The 20,305-nt window shown below is 44.8% G+C and overlaps 1 protein-coding gene and 4 non-coding genes across 5 annotated transcripts; all 5 read right to left on the bottom strand.

The window, feature by feature from the left end:
- Window positions 1-3,899: 3,899 nt before the first annotated feature.
- LOC123096613 (uncharacterized) lies at window positions 3,900-12,059 on the bottom strand. Its single transcript, XM_044518378.1, has 6 exons — window positions 12,030-12,059; window positions 9,506-9,694; window positions 8,109-8,204; window positions 7,869-8,025; window positions 7,527-7,585; window positions 3,900-4,245 (listed from the first exon to the last, which is right to left on the bottom strand). Exons 1-6 carry the CDS (start codon window positions 12,057-12,059, stop codon window positions 4,234-4,236), a joined length of 543 nt encoding a protein of 180 aa, XP_044374313.1. The 3' UTR covers window positions 3,900-4,233.
- On the bottom strand, window positions 8,487-8,574 carry LOC123100942 (small nucleolar RNA snoR118). The gene has a single exon (XR_006448549.1). It is a non-coding gene; the product is annotated as a small nucleolar RNA snoR118 (small nucleolar RNA).
- LOC123100872 (small nucleolar RNA R66) lies at window positions 8,687-8,758 on the bottom strand. The gene has a single exon (XR_006448499.1). It is a non-coding gene; the product is annotated as a small nucleolar RNA R66 (small nucleolar RNA).
- Window positions 8,970-9,066, bottom strand: LOC123100840 (small nucleolar RNA SNORD96 family). Its single transcript, XR_006448474.1, has one exon. It is a non-coding gene; the product is annotated as a small nucleolar RNA SNORD96 family (small nucleolar RNA).
- Window positions 9,169-9,260, bottom strand: LOC123100839 (small nucleolar RNA SNORD96 family). The gene has a single exon (XR_006448473.1). It is a non-coding gene; the product is annotated as a small nucleolar RNA SNORD96 family (small nucleolar RNA).
- Window positions 12,060-20,305: the final 8,246 nt, after the last annotated feature.

The following is a 20,305-nucleotide window of genomic DNA, read 5'->3' as shown; positions in this document are numbered from 1 at the left end:
GGATTGCCTAATGAAAACATGACGCTTCACATGTTTCGATGAGTTTTACTGCAAGTTTTCAGTTTTTGGACCTCATGCCAATGCACCTGAAATGAAAAAAAAATTGCTGAAAATGAAAAAAAATCCTGAAACTTTTTGGAAACACACATGATGTAGTGTTACACTCATGTGAAAAGTTTCGTGAAAGAATGACTTCCATGGTATTCTGTGCGAAAGAAAAATAAAATCGACACTACGTTAAAGTTATACTACATCCGTTTCAGTTTACAAGTCCTGCGCGTATACCTAGGTTACCAATTTTATCACCCTAATATAAATTATATAACACAAAAATTATACCTTTTGAAAGTAGAAACTCCGTAGTTCATGTTGGTATATTTTTGTAATATATGACTTGTATTAAGTTGGTCAAATTGACGACCTAGGGGTACGCGCACGCCCTGTAAACTGAGAGAGAGGTAGTATAAAAGTTTCTATTCATGATTTTGTACCAACACATTTTTATGGCCTTGAAGTCAATGGAAGTCATTCCTTGGACAAACTTTTTCCTTGTTTATTTTTTTTGCAAAAAAAAATCAATTCAGGTGCATTGGGACCCGAGACCCACAGAATATTTCCACGCAGTAGCGGACTTTTCTCGAGAGACGTTTTGGGGGCTTGCGGCTGTGGATTTGACATAAGTGCTTTTCATCGTGTACGCATGTCGACATGGAATCCGATTCGATTCTACTCCCCAGTAATAGTTGTGTCGAAACGAATCTTTTTTGAGAATCGAAAAGAAGGGGAACGACAGGAGAAAACAGGAACAGAATATGGAGAGATAGTGGAGCGCAATTTGCATCCCATCCTCTCGCTGAGTTTGTATGGGGACGACGATGACGGGGTCAGTACGGGGGATCGCTATACCTATCATGGGAGCATCAGTACAGATTCTAACTCCCTTGAAATCCTGCGTTTTGGTGAACTGAGGCTTTGAAGGCCCAGTTGTAAGCGAATGACTCGCTGCTGTTACCGCTCGGGCCCCACCTGTAAGTTGTTGACTCGTGCTTGCCATCCGTGTGAACTTCCTTCCCCAAACGTGCCCCACCACAGCAACCCTCCCGATGTCTCTTTCTCCTCCTCATCCAGCGCCCCCTGCCACACTAGGGTTCCGGCCGCCGCCCCAACAACACTATTGCTCCACCTTCCGCCGGCCTATTCTCCTCCCCATGTGTCGCCCCGATTGCGTGCTGCACCACCCTTGGTCCCAGCGCGATGCTTGACTCCCCGGCCGTCGCAGCCTCACAGTCACACCGGTCATCGGTGGAGCTTTGGGAGGGGCGACGACTGGTGTTCTGGTCTAGAGCTCGCGAGCTCGAGGTGGGAATGGACACGGCGGGCGTGGATTGCGTGCGGCCAACGGTGGAGCTCGGGCGGTGCCGACGACCTCATCAATGAGACGACAGTGGCGCGCCGCAGATCGGGTACGGCTGGCGCTAGCGAGCTCCGGACGGGGGTGAGGTGGAGTCGTCCACGGATGACGGTGCTACCGGTGGATGGGGTAACAAGTTGCTGATTTGGATCTTCTTATTTATTTCCTTTTGAGGTAAATATGACACAAGTACATAAGCTTGCGCGGAATGCTCAAATTAGTCACAAAGTTACAAAATACACATCTTTGGTTCAAAAACTTGCGTGTACAGTTGACCGTGAGTTCAGAATATTAAGTTATGACAATGTCAAAAGTTTAGAAGATTCAGTTATGACAGGAGAAAAGTTCAGAAGGTTCAGTGTGCATAAAATTCATAGAATCATTTAGCAAAACTCAGTTCACAATCAGTACATTCAGTTAAAAATGCAGCACATTCACTTTATCATTTAGTTCTATCAATGTAAAAACTACAGCAATTTTAGTTAACAAGTTCACAGAATTCAGATATCTAGCTCATTGAGTTTACATGACCGATTGACTTCACCACTACATATGAACAACAGGGTACAATCAAACACCCAATGCGTGACCAGATTTGACAACTTTCAAACACATGGCACGGTATTTGGCCACCTCACAAACCCCCTATAAAACGGTAAAACCTAGCACTATTCAGTACAGGCACAATCAGTAGCGGGAGGAAATGCTTACAACGAATGTAAATCACACGAAGCACAACAGGACATAGATACGAACCACAAATGCATTGGACCGAAACTTCCTAACCAAAATTTAAGTCTCTCTTTTTTATGTCAGCGCAATCCATACTTTGATTTCTCCATGGTCTGTTTGAAAATACATGCAAGAATTGCTTTGCCGTGATGAATAATATGCAGAACGGGAGGAGCAAAGTCTAATAGATGTCAGCTTACTGATCAGAACTATGTACATGATTGTTGAGCTGGACAGATCATGTAGCATTGCCACCTAGCAATGATTAGTTATAAGAATAATGTTAATTTTGACAGCAATAGATGTCTATTTTGGTTTGTGTCAATTTTCAGTGTACCAGCCACCAGAACACTTCTGCTGCATCTACAATTTTGATGTTGCCTGAAAAGGAAACATTTTAGTGAACCAACATATTATATGGCTTTAAATACAGTTACTACCAAGTTTTCTTTGCTGAAGTCAAAAGATAGTTTTCTGAAATCTTGGAATCTCTAGGCCCCAGGTTACTTCTGTTATAGCAATTGCAGTCTTATAAAGGTTGGATGAAGTGAGAACTTCAGAAAGTATATGACTAATATAGTTAACCGCTATATCCTTCTTTTTCTCTTCAGCGTAGATGTGATAATAGTTGATTGTTATCCAATCTTTGTTGCCATCACAATTTTTTTTTTCTCTCTCGACCGCACATCTAAGTAAGTGTCATTGTATATTAGAAGTTATCAGCTTCAGTTTTGTTTTCAATCCACTTAGTCACCACATCTCAAATACCCGTTGCTTCTCTTCATCTCCGTCTCTTCCTGCTTTTGCCTTTGGTGCATCTATGATCAGTAATTGACAATGACCATCTCAAATGTTTTAAGCTTCATACAGTTGCATTTCAAAAATAGACCTTTAGTAGATTGCCAAATATTGGTATCAGTTTGCCATTGTTTATGCCATGCAACTTAGGAAAATGGGAAAAGGTGCTGTAAAAATAACAATAATTCACTCATAAAACTAGTACAACACAAAGGAATTCTGGTCCAGTGGGAATAATATTTTTTGACCAGGTCATAAAATGTTGTGTGATAATTCCTAAAAGAAAGATAAGAATATAAGATGTCGTCTTAATGGTTATTTTCACATACCATTGAATATAAAACTTATTTAACATTTATTTGGATTTGTAACACAAGTGTGTAACCTCTTTCCACTGAAGTACAGTCGGAAATTGGAGAGCAGGTATCGATGGAAGCTTCATCACAACTAGAACTGGGGAGGTTGTTCACCGGTCACTATCTTCAGAATATATTCCATTTACTTTTGTTATTTTTTCCTAATACATAGAAGCATGCCTAATTCCCTAGGGAAGACAGAAATTTGTAATACAGTTGTATCAAGTGGCTTGTGTTCCATAATGTGATGTATTAATAAAGATTGTCATGTGGTAGTGTTTATTTTAGCACTGCTGCTTGCAGATCTTCTTATACCGATGCTCTCTTTGTATGCTGGTTATTTTGTTATGTACAAACCATTTACCAATTGCACAGTGGTCAACGTAGGTCTGAAGTACTGGTATATCAAAAATAGGCATTATTTCCAGTTCTAAGCCTCTCAAACAAGCTATAGGTAGAATTTGGTCTGATCCATATCTCTGTTTTGCTGCGATATTTACTTTGAGTTTCTAAAGGATGTCAAACCTACATCTATATGTTTCCCGGCGCAGCAAAAGCGCGACTAATCATCTAGTCTTCAATGGCACACACAAAAAAATGCATCCATTTGGTAAAAACTGAAAATTTGGGTTTCTGGGATAAAAAACAGCTTCAACAACAGACCAAACCTGCATTTCGACCAGTTTTTTTTTAGGCTATAGCATATATGCTTGGAAATCTAAACTTGAATAAAAAAGACTACGAATACTTCATGCATGTCTATTGCACAGTAAGCTCTAGGAGACAGCAGCTCTACCAAAAAAAAGTAGTGAAGGGACGAATCCCACAATTCCACAAAAAATGCACTTTCTTTTAAGAAAAGAGAGCCTTGAATGTCTTATTTCTCGACAAGAGAAAGAGAGCCTTGAATGTCTTGTTTCTCAACAAAAGATTCTTCTACTCCTGGAGCTGCAAACATGTTGAAATGCCATAATAAGTCATTCACGAAACACAAAAATCGCATGTAAGAAGAAAGCAAGCAAGCAGCAAAGCATAAAGGGGGAATGACGTAGTACTAGATACAAAAGGGACGCAGAGTATGTGAACTCGAGCACACTGGCGCTCGTTATCTGTCCCGTTGGTCACGTCTTTGTGATTCGTTGAATTGAAGCATGTGACAGGGCCAGGGTCCACCAAGAATTAGAAAACTCAGATATACACAATGAACGTTGAGACGCCGTGGAGAGAATGGGACAGGGCCGTGGCTCGAGTGGGCTCGAGACGTAATTCCCTTCCTGATCCGTGGATCAGATTTGGTGCTTTCCGGTAACGGCGGCAGTGACTGAAGTAAATGCAGCCATGGGTCGCTGGAGCACCTGTCTCCTAACTCCCCGAGCATGGATCTTCTTTTGGTGAGAGCGGCGACCGGTGGAGCCACCGTCTGTGACAAGGCGACTGCCCACTCCGCCGTACATGGAGTTCTTGATGCAGCGGATTAACAGGTACAGATCTGTTCCTTAGTTCGAGTTACTCCGCAGGGTTTGAATTGGGGATTTCTAAAGATCTAATTGACGCTTGTTGGTATGCAGCAGAACTCCGCTAGAGGAGGTGAACGACATACCTATCACCTATGGAGCCCCTGCACTAGGGGCGAGCTGCCGGCCACGACGGCGTCAACTGTGGACGCCCAGATCTGTGCTGCCGCGACCCAGCGACGGGAGACAAGGCACAGACATCTGAGCAACCCATACATCAGATTGACCCCAAAAGTCCTGGGTGGATGCGAAGGTATGCAGAATTGCAGATTGACAGAAGATATGATTTGTTGGTAATTATATCTCGCAAATTTGAGTAGTAAAGAATTGCTGGCTTTGGGATTCAGCAAGTGTGGGCAGAAAACATCTGTAAAAATGAGTCATTTACCATGGCTGCTGCAGGAAATAAGATTTGTTGGTAATTAAACGTTGCAAATTCCAGTAGTAAAGAGTAGCTCGTTCTGCGATTCAGCAAGTGTGGGCAGAAAACTTTTGTAAAAATGAGTCATTTGCCATGGTTGGCTATATTTTCCATGCAACTGTATGTCTAAATTAAGCTTGGGAGCTTGGAGCAAAATATTTGAATTTGTGTTATTGTCTCTTGGTCAGCCTGGCATCGACACAAGCTGTATGTCTAAATTAAGCTTTCGAGGTAGTACTAGTACCGGAAGTCCGGAACTGACACAAGCATACGGTGTACTAGTACCGGAATCGACATAACCAACAGAATTGACGCTTTTGTTTTGCAGGAATTTCTTTGTGCACGAGAATCTAAGGTTCGTATGGATAACAGGGGTGGCGTTGAAGGAGCAGCTTGGTGGCGACGCGCCAATCGACCACGAGCTGATGTTAGTTATTCTTCGTCGGTATTGTCAGGCTGGCCAGGAAGCAGACGGAAGGATCGCCATACCTAACCTGGAGGCACCCACTTGAACCTGAATTCTTGGTGAGTGAAGTTCTGCTGGCTGACATACTGACAAATAGCTAACATTTTTGAATCAGCTGCTGACATATTGATGCATTATCCACCAGACACTTGTGTTACCTGATTGCGACTATGTGCACACTTTATGCGTTTCAGAACCAATTAGCAGCTCATGCACTGAAGTATGACATCACATCAACACAACTGCTATGGGAAATACAAGCTTCTTGCACGTCGTATCGGCTTTCCCCTTTACATTATTCTGATGCGGGTCACATTTATGTGGTTATTGTTTTTGTTCTTCACTCCTAACCTGTATATAACCTGAAGGTTGGATGGTCATATTTCGGGACATTGTTACATGACCGATGACAGACATTGATCCGATGTACACAGAGAAATGTCCAGGCCTACCTACTCAGCAATGAGACGAGATCCTAGCATGAAAGCTACATTATGCTTTGTTCCAGTGCCTAACATACTACTATGCCGGATGGCCAGCAAGCAAACAAGGCTGGAATGTGAAGTTCCCAGCACTCGCTGAGACCAAATTCACATGGTACTACAGTAAACACCATTATGTTTGCATTCAGGCGACCAGTTTAACATTTGTTATGTTTGCATTCAGACGACCAGTTTTAACATTTGTTATTTTGATTTTGTTCGGTCCAGCGATGAAAGCGCTGCTCACAGGCGCTATCTCACCCCCCCCCCCCCCCGGTCCACGTTCCCTAAAATAACACTACAACTAATAGTTGGCTGATGCAACAAAAAAACAGAGGAAAGCTTGATTGTTTAGCATGTTCGAAAATTTTAGCTCCAAAAAGTTATCTGCCCCAACTATTGCGATGCAGAGAAAGGATTGTTGGGTACCTTACTGCGAGCCGATGTAGCCTTTCTCATCCGAGGCGTCATTTTATTGGCAGATATATTGGAAACTTAGGCCAGTACCGCGGCTTGGCCGGTTTTCTTGGGTCTGCTGGCTCAACCTTAACTTTTTCAGGGGAATAGCGAGCGGCTGGTAATTGAGGTTCTTCTGGCTGGCCTTGTTGTCTTTTCGGCATTTTAGGTAATACCCATTTTATGTGAAAAGGATTGTTTCGTGGCTGTGGTACTAATGGCTGCACAAAACAAATTAAAATGTTAAATTTTAAGGAAAAAGCAATTCAAGAGCTGGCAGGTAACTTCTTACAAAGATGGGCATGCATGTTCTATGAGAAGGAAATACCCATTAGCAGAACGAGAACCAGAACGGATTGTTGCGTGGCCATCTTTGTAAACAGAACCAGAACGAGTTACTTAGTTCTGATTCTGTTTACCATCATCAAGTAAATCTAGAAGATATTCAAGTATAAATATAACCTGTTGGTTTTAGCTACAGTACGTGTTAATGAATGAATTTACTTTTTTTAAACAGCCATCAAATTGATGGTGACACGAGATAGCAAGGTCATTGCGGCGGCTGGAATGTACGTGTGACATCCTGGGCAGGGGCTTTATTGCGGTGGTGTGGGCAATGGCTGCATGCATGCCCCCGCGTGAAACGGCGGCAGCGCCACCGCGCTGGTAGCTGTCTCATTTGCTGGAGGGCGGCATCCTAGCAGGGCCTGGCGCCGGCGCCGCGTGCTTTCTGGCCGGCGAAGGCACTCCTACTTGATCGGCGACCTCTCATTTACTATCTCGTTGCAGGGAAGAACACACACGACCAGCAACGAATACGAGGGAGATACGCATACATGCAATACGAAGGAACATGTGCTTAATTTAAAAGTTGTGCTCGAGCTGTTTACCAGAATGTTAAAATCATCGTAGTCACACCTTGGTGGGTCATACGAAATTTGTGCTGGTCCTGTATTGACAGAAGCGAATTATTTCTCGTGAAACCAATAAGCAGGCTCAAGATTTACTTATACTTATCATTACCTGTAAGTGGATTGTCTGATATGTTTGCTTCAGACCAATAAGCGAATTATTTAAAAGTTGTGCTCGAGCTGTTTACCAGAATGTTAAAATCATCGTAGTCACACCTTGGTGGGTCATACGAAATTTGTGCTGGTCCTGTATTGACAGAAGCGAATTATTTCTCGTGAAACCAATAAGCAGGCTCAAGATTTACTTATACTTATCATTACCTGTAAGTGGATTGTCTGATATGTTTGCTTCAGCCCATTCAATGGTCATGTTTGGGATTTTGCAGTTCTGCAATGCATCTTCAGCTTCTTCTTTAAAAAAGAACTCTGCCTCAAAGTAGTCTCGCTGACGTCCCTCTGGACTCGTCAAACGAGCTGTCTGAAAATAGAACAGGAAAACCATTCAGCCTGGGGAATTGTAATGCGAACAACTGAACATAGAAATGTAATCAAAAGGGATACCCTGCCAAAAGACTTTAGATAAAGCTGAAGAACATCACAGGTCCGCCAGATCAGGGGAAAATTCTTCTTTGGTGTCAATTTCAGAGTCCTTAGCCCCTGAAGTAAGAAAACAAAAGAAAAAAAATCAGAGTCCGCCCAGGAGAAATAATCTGATCTGAACCTCTCTAGATGCCAAAATATATAGCTAATCAAACACCCTAACCGTAAAAAAATCAAAAACCGGAACTAAGAATCAGGCCACTACTTTTTAACATCACAAGTCATCACCGGGTTCCATAAACAATAATCTCCAATTAGGAAAGAAAAATCAAACAGAAACGTTACACAGAATACTCAGTTCAGGTAAGAATTTGTAAAGAGTTTAATAACACAGTTGACACGTCAGACAATGCTTTCTAGGCAAATGCATCTCCATCAGACTGCAGCAATGTTCACTGCTCGGAGCCCAGTGCATATCATCATCCATGACATCAAGACATATACAACCAAACAATAGCCGAAGAAAAGTGAAGGAATAGAATCAATAAACAATAGAAATCAAATCAGTGGACCAGGAACAACAGAAGATCAAATCAGTAGCCCTCGGGGATTATGCTTATGATTTTCATCAAGGAAGAAATCTCAGGTCTCAAAGATGTGCCATCCCTGGACTAAAAGAACTGAACTGCAGAGAAGGCAAACTAAAAAGCCATAAAACACATTTCTGATAAGAACAACATGAGCAACTTTTGGAGAATGCTATTCACCTCACCTCACCTCACAAGTAGCAGTAAGCAATTCAAAATTGCAGTCTCTAAAATTCTAGCCTGATTAACATTTCACCATAAAATTCAGTCTCTAAAATTATAGCATAGCCAATGTGGACATCAGAATTGCAGATTTTCACAGCATGGCACACAGAGTGCACCTATCAGTCCCGAAAGATGGTGTGTTTTGTTCATGGTTTTCATCATTGTCCAGCCATATTCTATCCATAGTAAACAACAGAATAGAAAAACTGAAAAGTAAATGACATGTAAGTTCAGAAGTATTTAGAAAAATACACTAAAGCTGTTCAATTTGTCCTCAGAATTGCAGAATGACAGCATGGGCGCACAGCGACCAATCAGTCCCGAAAGATGGTATGATTAACAGGTTTTTCATCACCGGACTAACAGAAACAGAAACAAAAACAAACAGGTCTACAAAACAAAACTTAAAATTACTAAAGAAAACAAAAGAAGACAAAAGAAGACGGGAGAGGAATGACACTAACAGTGAACTAACATTATGACCTCTGACATCAAAGGAAGGATCTAACAGCATTAGCTCTCAAGCCTGGCAAGGCGAAAGCTCTTAGATCCAAGGAAGGAAGGAATTAGCAGCATCAGATCCAAGGAAGGAAGGCGACGGCGAACCTGAGGCGGCGGCGGAGGCGAGGAAGAAAAGGCGACGGCGGCGGAGGCGAGGAAGAAAAGGCGACGGCGGCGGGACGCTTCCGCGGACGGGAGACAGAGGAGGAGGAGGCCATTGCGAAGGGCGAGGGCAACAGATGCTCGCTGCGCCGCCGCCGCAAGAGCTCCTGTGACCTGTGAAGCGAGGTGGGACTCCTCGTTTTAGGGCTTTTATAATCGGGGGATGCCCAAACGGGCCGTCGAGTGGGCTGGGCTGGGCTGGCAAACAAGCCTGAAATACTCGGTTAATGAATGGGGGGAGGAGTTGGGGATGTTCCTATTCGACGCATTCTGCGTCAAATTCTCGGGGAACCGCACATGCCTCGACAGAGACGGGCCGGCCCAAAACCGAGGCGTGCGCTACACCGAATCCCGATTTTGGGAACGTTCTGGAAGGTTCCAGCCGGTTTTCTCCGGTTTTTCTGTTTTTTCATTTTTTTTTCCTTGTTTCTTTTTTCTGTACCCTCCTTTTTTGTTTTCTTGTTTATTTCCCTTTATTTTCTCTTTTTATTTTTCATTTCCTTTTCTTTCCTTTTTATTTTTTTACTTTTTCTTTTTCAACAAATGTTCAGAAATTTTGGAAAATGTTTGCATTTTTTATTTTGTTCATAGTTTAATTAAAAGATGTTCCTATCTTGAAATTTGTTCACAAATTCCAAAAAAGTTCTGATTTTCAAATATTTGTTCGCTTTTGACACAATTTTTTCCCAAAATTTAAAATATATGTTTTAAAATTTTAAAATGTTTGCATTTTTATAAAATCAGAAAATGTTCCCACTTTCAAAATTTGTTCACAAATTGTTGAAATGTTCATGTTTTGAAAATTTGTACGTAAATTAAAAAAAATCCCACTTTATAATTTTGTTCAAAAGAATTTAAAAAAGTCATGTTGCCGAACAATTTTTTAAATGTTTCCACTTTCAAATTTTGTTCACAAAGAAACGCGAACATATTTCGCAAATTCAAAAAATGTTCAGAAATTACAATAAATGTTCCGGCTTTCCAAATTTGTTCACAAATTGAAAAAAAAAGTGCTTTCGAAAGAAAATCATAATTTCACAAAATGTTCCTGTTTTCAATTTTTGTTCCTGTTTTTCAGAAAATGTTTGCGTCTTTTAAAAAATTCTTCATAATTTCAAAAAATGTTCTAGTTTTAAATTTTGTTCCTTTTAAAAAAAATGAGAATCCCAAAAATGTTCACAATTTCACAAAATGTTCGAGGTTTTAATTTTTTTCACAATTTTGAAATGTTTGTGTTTCAAAATATATCTACCATTTTCAAAAAGAAAATCACATTCAAATTTTCAGAAAAAAAAATACTGTTGTTGCTCTTATAGTTCATATATAGTAGGTTCGGTTTTCAGATGTAGACACCAGAGTCACAGTGGCTAGCGAGCTTGTTCACCTACAGGAGGTACTTTGTTCGATCCCTCAGATATACTGTACTTTATTTTTGGGAATTTTTTGAATAGTCAAGTTTTTGCCGCTGACTTGTTTCTTCAAGTGTTGTGATGGACAACTAGCACGGGAACCAGCCTGGCGCAACGGCTAGCATAGTGCGAGCACGACTACGTTGTCAGCGGTTCTAATCCTCAGATGTCGCTCTTTGTTTTTCGCATTTTTCACCTCGCGAACGAGAAATGGGGAGGCTCAGGTGAGTCGCCCCTATGCGAAACCTCAGCTCTTTGACGCAAAGAGCGTCACATAGGACCTCTCATTGGTTGGTACGTCGTTCCTCCCCCACCTCTCACTCTCCTGTCGATCCATGGGCCTCCTAGACGCACGCCCCACCGATTTTTATTCTCTTTCTGGTTTTCCAGTAGCAAAACCCACCGATTTTTCTTCAGTCCATGTTGTTTTTTTTCCAAAAACCAAAACCCATGGGCAGTCTATATCACGTCACGATCCCCTCCTACGAAACTTTCCTTTCATGTAAGAGAAAAGTCTAAAATAAACCTTGAATTTGTACTTTGAGTTTGAATCAAATCTTGACCTTCAAATCCCTGAAATTAGCACCCTATTCTCTCTGATCCGGTCTATCCTAGCCCTTTTTGGCTAAGAGCTCGTTTGTGCCCGGGGGATTGCATAAGTGGTGGAAATTCGCTCCGCGTCAGGTCGAGGCGTTGAGCGCCGCTTGGTGCGCGTTGGCTGGCGAAATAAGATGACTATAGTTGCTATCTATATCGTGTTCTGTTGTAATCAAAAAATAGGACGAGTTAAAGCAATACGAGCATTGCTAGAATGAGGTGATACAACTCTTTTCACTTTGTTGGAAACTAACACAAATGCCCGTGCGTTGCAACGGGATGAAAAATTATAGAAGACAGTTGGTTATGTCAATGAAACATGCCACTTTTTTTTGCTAATCTTTCATAAAACATCATGTGTGTGGTTAAATACTACCAGTTCCTCTCTACCATCTGCATGACCAAACATAGGCCCAGTTCTTTTGCCAGAATCTGGGGATTCTCCTAGAATCCGACCCTACCCAACTTCTCCCAGAATCTTTGAGCCCCATTTGTTTTACAATCCTATCTAGTTAGGGTCTAATTAGATAGGATTGTAAAATAAATGGGTCTCAAAGATTCTGGGAGAAGCTGGGTAGGGGTTGGATTCTGGGAGAATCCCCAGATTCTGGCAAAAGAACTGGGCCATAATAGGATTTGGCATGACCAGGCAAAAACATACTCAAATAGTAAGTGGTAATTATGAAAAGTTCCTATAAACATGTAATCTGTAAAAATACCCGATCAACTAAAAATAATCCAATTATGCATATGTGAAGTGGGTTATGGCCTGGATATACTGATTTAGATTCAGAATAGAACCACCGTTAAAGAGAGCGGTTTATTCCCTTTTATCTTCATGCTTCAAAAACAATAAATTGCAAAAAAATCACCTCTGACTCTGCTTCAGCCAGCAGACAGTTTCCACCACGTCATTCTCATTTGGGCTAATTTCAAGAAACATCAAGCTTTTGGAGTCTCCGCCTGTAGTGCCTTGTGAATTCTAGTTTGTTACATTTTGATAAACCTTCTATTGGATATCTTCCTTTCAAAATTAGAAAGATTTCAAATGAGAAATTTCTAGTTGAAAGAACAAAAAAAATATGGGGCATTTGTTAATTCTAAGCCGGACTAAAAAAATATGCATGCTCTCTAAAAACAAACAGATAATGACCATCACACAGGAGAAGCAAAATATATACCTGAACAGGGGCTAGTAGGTAATTTGTAGCTGATCGATATGTTATTTTTTTTATAATGAACCAATGCACGTAATAGGAGGTTCAGTGCCTATCATTGTGAAAAAGCCTCGTCCACGCACCTGCTTACCCCAACCCCGTGTCGCCTCTCTCTAGCGACCCCGTGTCGCCTCTCTCTAGCGACACGGGGGAACCACTCCGGCGCCGCCACCTTCCCTCCTCCCTCCACCCCCACCTCGCCGCCGCCTGAGGAGACCGTCGGCGAAGCCCGGTCTGGCTCCAGGGAGGGTGGTGGTGGGGCATCTCTCTGCAAGGCGCGAGGGCGCATCTGGCGCGCGGGCGCGACGGGCTTGGACGGGCTCGCGGGCGCGGCTTCGGTGCGGGATGGTGAGGCTCCGGCAATCCGAGGGGTGACGCCGCGCGACGGCGGGCTCGCTCCAACGCGGGCGGTCAGAGGGGGCAGCAGGGGCGTCGTCAAGGGGGGCGGGGATGCGCGTGGGCGGGCGTCTTGCACGGTGCGAGCGCTGTGTGTGGCATGCGTCGGGCTCGCGGTCAGGAGGTGGTTCGGCTCGGGCGGCGCCGGGCAGGGGAGCTCGACAGGCGAGCGTGAAGCGAGGAGGAAGCCGGGGCGGCGACCCCGGGCTGGGAGCCATGGCGTGTTGGCCGTGGTGACGTGTGCGCTCGCTTCTCATTCGCAGCTTCAGGGGATGCTGTTGTGGGTGCTGCGCGGTGAAGCTTGGTGGTCGACGTTGGAGAGTGCAAGGCGCAATAGGAACGGCTCCAACGATCTCCACGCTTTTGGGTGGATCAGATCTGCAAGCCTCCATAGGGATGTGTGTGTTCCGGACGAAACCCTTGACCCGACTTTGTTGTTGCCGTCGACAGCGGCGCTTTCGGGCGTCGTTTCCCTCCTTGGAGGCATCGTTGTGGAACTCATCTTCTTTGATGTGGGGCTCGGGCTCTCCGGGTGAAAACCTAAACTCCAGATGTTTCCGGAGCGGGCGACGGCGGCGTCTTCGTCGTTTCCCTCTTCGCGGACGTTGCTTGGGAGAGTTAGCTTGTGCTTGGTGCGTCTGGTTTTCTCCTACGTCGGGTTTGGAGGATGCCGAGGCAGCGGCCCCGGACGGCTGATGTGCACCGAGGCGGCGGCCTTGAAAAGTGATGTGCGAGGTGGCTCCATGGGGCGGGGCGGCAGCTCGGCCTTCGCTTGGGTGGCAATCTTGGGCCACTTGGGTGCAGGCTTGTCGGTCCGGTCGACATGTTCCAGTGGGGGCGGTCTAACTTTGCGTCGGGGCGACGGCCCTGTTGGGGAACGCAGTATTTCAAAAAATTTACCTACGATCACGCAAGATCTATCTATGAGATGCATGGCAACGAGCGGGAGAGTGTGTCCACGTACCCTCGTAGACCGAAAGCGGAAGCGTTAAGTAACGCAGTTGATGTAGTCGAACGTCTTCGGGATCCAACCGATCAAGTACCGAACGCACGATACCTCCGCGATCTGCACACGTTTAGCTCGGTGACGTCCCTCGAACTCTTGATCCAGCTGAGGCCGAGGGAGAGTTTTGTCAGCACGACGGCGTGATGACGGTGATGATGAAGTTACCGACGCAGCGCTTCGCCTAAGCACTACAACGATATGACCGAGGTGGAAATATGTGGAGGAGGCACCGCACACGGCTAAGAATCAACTTGTGTGTCTATGGGGTGCCCCCTCCCCCGTATATAAAGGAGTGGAGGAGGGGGAGGCCGGCCTCCTATGGCGCGCCCCAAGGGGGGATTCCTACTCCTACTAGGAGTAGGTTTCCCCCCTTTCCTAGTCCAACTAGGAGGGGAAGGAAGGGAAGGGGGAGAGGAAGGAAAGGGGGGCCGGCCCCCCTCCCAATTCAGATTGGGCTTGGGGGTGCGTCCCCCACTTGGCCTTATCCTCATCTCTTCCACTAAAGCCCATTAACTTCCCAGGGGGTTCCGGTAACCTCCCGATACTCCGAAAAATGCCCGAACTCATCCGAAACCTTTCCGATGTCCGAACATAGCCTTCCAATATATCGATCTTTATGTCTCGACCATTTCGAGACTCATCGTCATGTTCGTGATCACATCCGGGACTCCAAACAACCTTCGGTAAATAAAAACACTTCAACTCATAATACCGATCGCCATCGAACGTTAAGCGTGCAGACCCTACGGGTTCGAGAACTATGTAGACATGACCGAGACTCATCTCCGGTCAATAACCAATAGCGGAACCTGGATGCTCATATTGGCTCCCATATATTCTACGAAGATCTTTATCAGTCAAACCGCATAACAACATACGTTGTTCCTGAAGGAAATATGCCCTAGAGGCAATAATAAAGTTGTTATTTATATTTCCTTATATCATGATAAATGTTTATTATTCATGCTAGAATTGTATTAACTGGAAACTTAGTACATGTGTGAATACTTAGACAAACGAAGTGTCACTAGTATGCCTCTACTTGACTAGCTCGTTGAATCAATGATGGTTATGTTTCCTAACCATAGACATGAGTTGCCATTTGATTAACAGGATCACATCATTAGAGAATGATGTGATTGACTTGACCCATCCGTTATCTTAGCACGATGATCATTTAGTTTCTTGCTATTGCTTTCTCCATAACTTATAATGTTCCTATGACTATGAGATTATGCAACTCCCGAATACCGGAGGAACACTTAGTGTGCTATCAAACATCACAACGTAACTGGGTGACTATAAAGATGCTCTACGGGTGTCTCTGATGGTGTTTGTTGAGTTGGCATAGATCGAGATTAGGATTTGTCACTCCGAGTATCGGAGAGGTATCTCTGGGCCCTCGCGGTAATGCACATCACTATAAGCCTTGCAAGCAATGTGACTAATGAGTTAGTTACGGGATGTTACATTACGGAATGAGTAAAGAGACTTGCCGGTAACAAGATTGAACTAGGTATTGTGATACCGACGATTGAATCTCGGGCAAGTAACATACCGATGACAAAGGGAACAACGTATGTTGTTATGCGGTTTGACCGATAAAGATCTTCGTAGAATATGTAGGAACCAATATGAGCATCCAGGTTCCGCTATTGGTTCTTGACCGGAGATGAGTCTCGGTCATGTCTACATAGTTCTCGAACCCGTAGGGTCCGCACGCTTAACGTTCGGTGACGATCGGTATTATGAGTTTATGTGTTTTGATGAACCGAAGGTTGTTCGAAGTCCCGGATGTGATCACGGGCATGACGAGGAGTCTCAAAATGGTTGACACATAAAGATCGATATATTGGAAGCCTATGTTTGGACATCGGAATGGTTCTGAGTGAGTTCGGGCATAATCCGGAGTACCGGGGGGTTACCGGAACCCCCGGGGAGTACATGGGCCTTATTGGGCCTTACTGGGAGAGAGGAGGAGGTGGCCTAGGAGGGGGCGCCCCCCCAAGCCTAATCCGAATTGGGAGGGGGGCCCGTTTCCTTCCTCCCTCTCTCCTACTTCCTTCCTCTCCTACTCCTACTTGGAAGGGGGGGGAATCCTACTCCCAGTGGGAGTAGGACTCTCCTAGGGCGCGCCATAGAGAGGGCCGACCCTCCCCCTCCTCCACTCTTTTATATACGGGGGAGGGGGCACCCCATAGACAGAAGTTGATCATTGATCTCTTAGCCGTGTGCGGTGGCCCCCTCCACCATAATCCACCTCGGTCATATCGTCGTAGTGCTTAGGCGAAGCCCTGCGCCGGTAGCTTCATCATCACCGTCATCACGCCATCGTGCTGACAAAGCTCTCCTTCGACACTCAACTGGATCAAGAGTTCGTGGGACGTCACCGAGCTCAACGTGTGCAGATCGCGGAGGTGACGTACTTTCGGTACTAGGATCGGTCGGATCGTGAAGACGTACGACTACATCAACCGCGTTGTCATAACGCTTCCGCTTACAGTCTACGAGGGTACGTGGACAACACTCTTCCCTCTCGTTGCTATGCATCACCATGATAGATCTTGCGTGTGCGTAGGAATTTTTTTTAAATTACTGCGTTGCCCAATAGTGGTATCAGAGCCAGGTCTATGCGTAGATGTTATATGCACGAGTAGAACACAAAGGAGTTGTGGGCGTGGGTATATACATATTGCTTGCCGTCACTAGTTGATTCTTGATTCAGCGATATTGTTGGATGAAGCGGCTTAGACCGACATTACGCGTACGCTTACGCGAGACTGGTTCTACCGACGTGCTTCGCACACAGGTGTCTGGTGGGTGTCAGTTTCTCCAACTTTAGTTGAATCGGATTCAGTGAACAGGGTTCTTTCTGAAGATAAAAAAGCAATCACTATACCGCGTTGTGGTTTTTGATGCGTAGGTAAGAACGGTTTTTGCTCAGCCCGTAGCAGCCAAGTAAAACTTGCAACAACAAAGTAGAGGACGTCTAACTTGTTTTTGCAGGGCATGTTGTGATGTGATATGGTCAAGACATGATGCTATATTTTATTGTATGAGATGATCATGTTTTGTAACACAGTTATCGGCAACTGGCAGGAGCCATATGGTTGTCGCTTTATTGTATGAAATGCAATCGCCATGTAATTGCTTTACTTTATCACTAAGCGGTAGCGATAGTCGTGGAGGCAATAGTTGGCATGACGATAACGGTACTTCAATGGAGATCAAGATGTCAAGTCGGTGACGATGGTGATCATGACAGTGCTTTGGAGATGGAGATCAAAGGCACAAAATGATGATGGCCATATCATATCACTTATATTGATTGCATGTGATGTTTATCCTTCATGCATCTTATTTTGCTTAGTTCAGCGGTAGCATTATAAGATGATCTCTCACTAAATTTCAAGATACAAGTGTTCTCCCTAAGTATGCACCGTTGCTACAGTTCGTCGTGCCGAGACACCATGTGATGATCGGGTGTGATAAGCTCTACGTTCACATACAACGGGTGCAAGCCAGTTTTGCACACGCAGAATACTCGGGTTAAACTTGACGAGCCTAGCATATGCAGATATGGCCTCAGAACACTAAGACCGAAAGGTCGAGCGTGAATCATATAGTAGATATGATCAACATAGTGATGTTCACCATTGAAAACTACTCCATCTCACGTGATGATCGGACATGGTTTAGTTGATATGGATCACGTGATCACTTAGATGATTAGAGGGATGTCTATCTAAGTGGGAGTTCTTAAGTAATTTGATTAATTGAACTTTAATTTATCATGTGAAAGAACATGTGGTGCCCCATGTTTGGTTTTGGTAATTGACGACAATCTCTATGGACTAATGGTTGCCTTGAGTCATATTTGAAGGTTTTGTCCATAGGCTTTTCTTGGAGTACATGTGTTGGTTTCAAGGAGAGTTTGTGTTGACCAAGGTGCTATTAAGGAATTATCCAAAGATTGGTCATGTGAGAGTTGAGCTTATTGCAAGCATGTCTTGAAGAAGAAGATTGTGTGATCATTCATGTTTACCTTCAAGACATCATCCAAATGAAGAGAGTTGGAAAGATTCTAGGTTGATCAAGACTAAGTCAAGAGTGAATCAAGTTGATCAACTCACAAAGCGTAGAAGATGTACCGAGAGGGATCAAGTGATCCCATGGTATGGTAAGCATTGTCCATTGTGCTTTGTGTTCTAACCCATGGTCTATGTGAGAGTTCTATGTGGGGTTAGGTACGTGTTCATGGGCTTGCGTCAAGAGGAAGATATCACTCAACCCATGGAGAGGATGACATCAAGTGGTGATCGTCATCAACATTGTCGTGTGCAAGTTCAAGTAAAGCATCACGAAGAGATCAAATGCTTGAAGCCATTGTGGTGACAATGGACTTGTGAAGATGTGCGGAAGGGTGGCTCACCCATAGTGGAGTATGGGGGAGCAATCAACTAGTCTTCATCGAGCCAACGCAATCAAGAAAGGTGGTCCATCTTGAGGGAGTCAAGATCGTCATCGTCTAGCTCAAGTGGACCATGTGCAAGGCAAAGGTTTGCTCTTGATAGGTTTTCTTTTTTACCGGTCTCATGATGGTAGTTGGGAGACCGGGTTATAGGATCGATTGCCGTACTATCAAGGGGGGCTCTCGATGAGTAGCTTGATCATATCGTTCATAGAGAGCTCAAACCATTGCATCCTTGCATCATCTTTATTGTTTCTTGTTTGGTTCTTCTCTTTGTGAGTTTTGGAGCTTATGGTCAGCTTGATGACAAGCTCGAGTTCATCGAAAACGGAGTTCACTCGCATCTTCTATGATGTTTTCGATGTTGGAGGTTATGCCGGTTCTTCTCGGTTGGAGGTTTCACTCCTCTATTTGTCGATGTTTTGATGCTACTCGTCGTCTTGTATCCAACAAGCTTGAGTTTGCTCAATTCGGAGCTCATATGAAGAAGTTTTGGCAGTTTTGGTTTTCCTTGGAGTATACTTGTTTTCGTGGAAGTGGCTTTAGGATGGCGCCAGCGGTAGTACCGCGGTACCCAGCGGTAGTACCGCTTAGGAGTCACAGGCGGCAGTACCGCTCCGCAGCGGTAGTACCGCCGGTGGGTCCTCAGCAGTAGTACCGCTGCGGTACCAGGCCCCTGCCGCGTCGACTCGAGGGGTCTTTTTTTCGTGTCGGATTGTGCGGTACTTCGCAGCGGCAGTAGAGCGGCAGTGCCGCTCATGAGCGGTAGTACCGCCCTACCACCGCAGCAGTACCGCTCGAGTCTGTATCTCTCCTGCCCTCCTAACTCCACGGTAGTACCGCCCGGGGGAGCGGTAGTACCGCTGTTCTCAGCGGTAGTACCGCAGCCTTATGCGGTAGTACCGCCCTCTGCGGGGCTGTTTTGGGGGGTAACGGCTGGATTGTTCCCCCCACTATAAAAAGGGGTCTTCTTCCCCATTCTACCTTATCCTTTGAGCTCGTGTTCTTCCCCCATTGTTGACCTTCTTCGAGCTTGCTAACTCTCAATCCCTCCATGGATTCTTGCTAGTTTTTGAGGGAAAAGAGAGAGGAGATCTAGATCCACATTTCCACCAATCACTTTCTCCTCTATGTGAGGGGAACCCCTTGGATCTAGATCTTGGAGTTCTTGGTGTTCTCCTTCTTGTTCTTCCTCTCATTTTCCTCCCTAGCATTAGTTGCTTCGGTGTGATTTGAGAGAGAAGGACTTGGGCACTCCGTGTGCCCTTGCCATTGCATTTGGTGCATCGGTTTGAGTTCTCCACGGTGATACGTGGAAGTTACAAGTTGAGAAGCTTATTACTCTTGGGTGCTTGGTACCCTTGAGCTTGTTCCTCTTGGGTGCTTGGGCGCCCTAGACGGTCGGTGGTGTTCGGAGCTCAATCATTGTGGTGTAAAGCTCCGGGCAAGCGTCGGGGTCTCCAATTAGGTTGTGGAGATCGCCCCGAGCAATTTGACGGGTTCCGGTGACCGCCCCCAAGGGTTGCCAAAGTGTACGGGTTCGGTGACCGCCCCCAAGGGTTGCCATTTGTACGGGTTCGGTGACCACCCTCAAGGGTCCCTTAGTGGAATCACGGCATCTTGCATTGTGCGAGGGCGTGAGGAGAT

This window comes from Triticum aestivum, chromosome 4D, assembly GCF_018294505.1.
Source record: "Triticum aestivum cultivar Chinese Spring chromosome 4D, IWGSC CS RefSeq v2.1, whole genome shotgun sequence".
Lineage (NCBI taxonomy): Eukaryota > Viridiplantae > Streptophyta > Magnoliopsida > Poales > Poaceae > Triticum > Triticum aestivum.
This window is presented reverse-complemented; position numbering and strand designations above follow the sequence as displayed.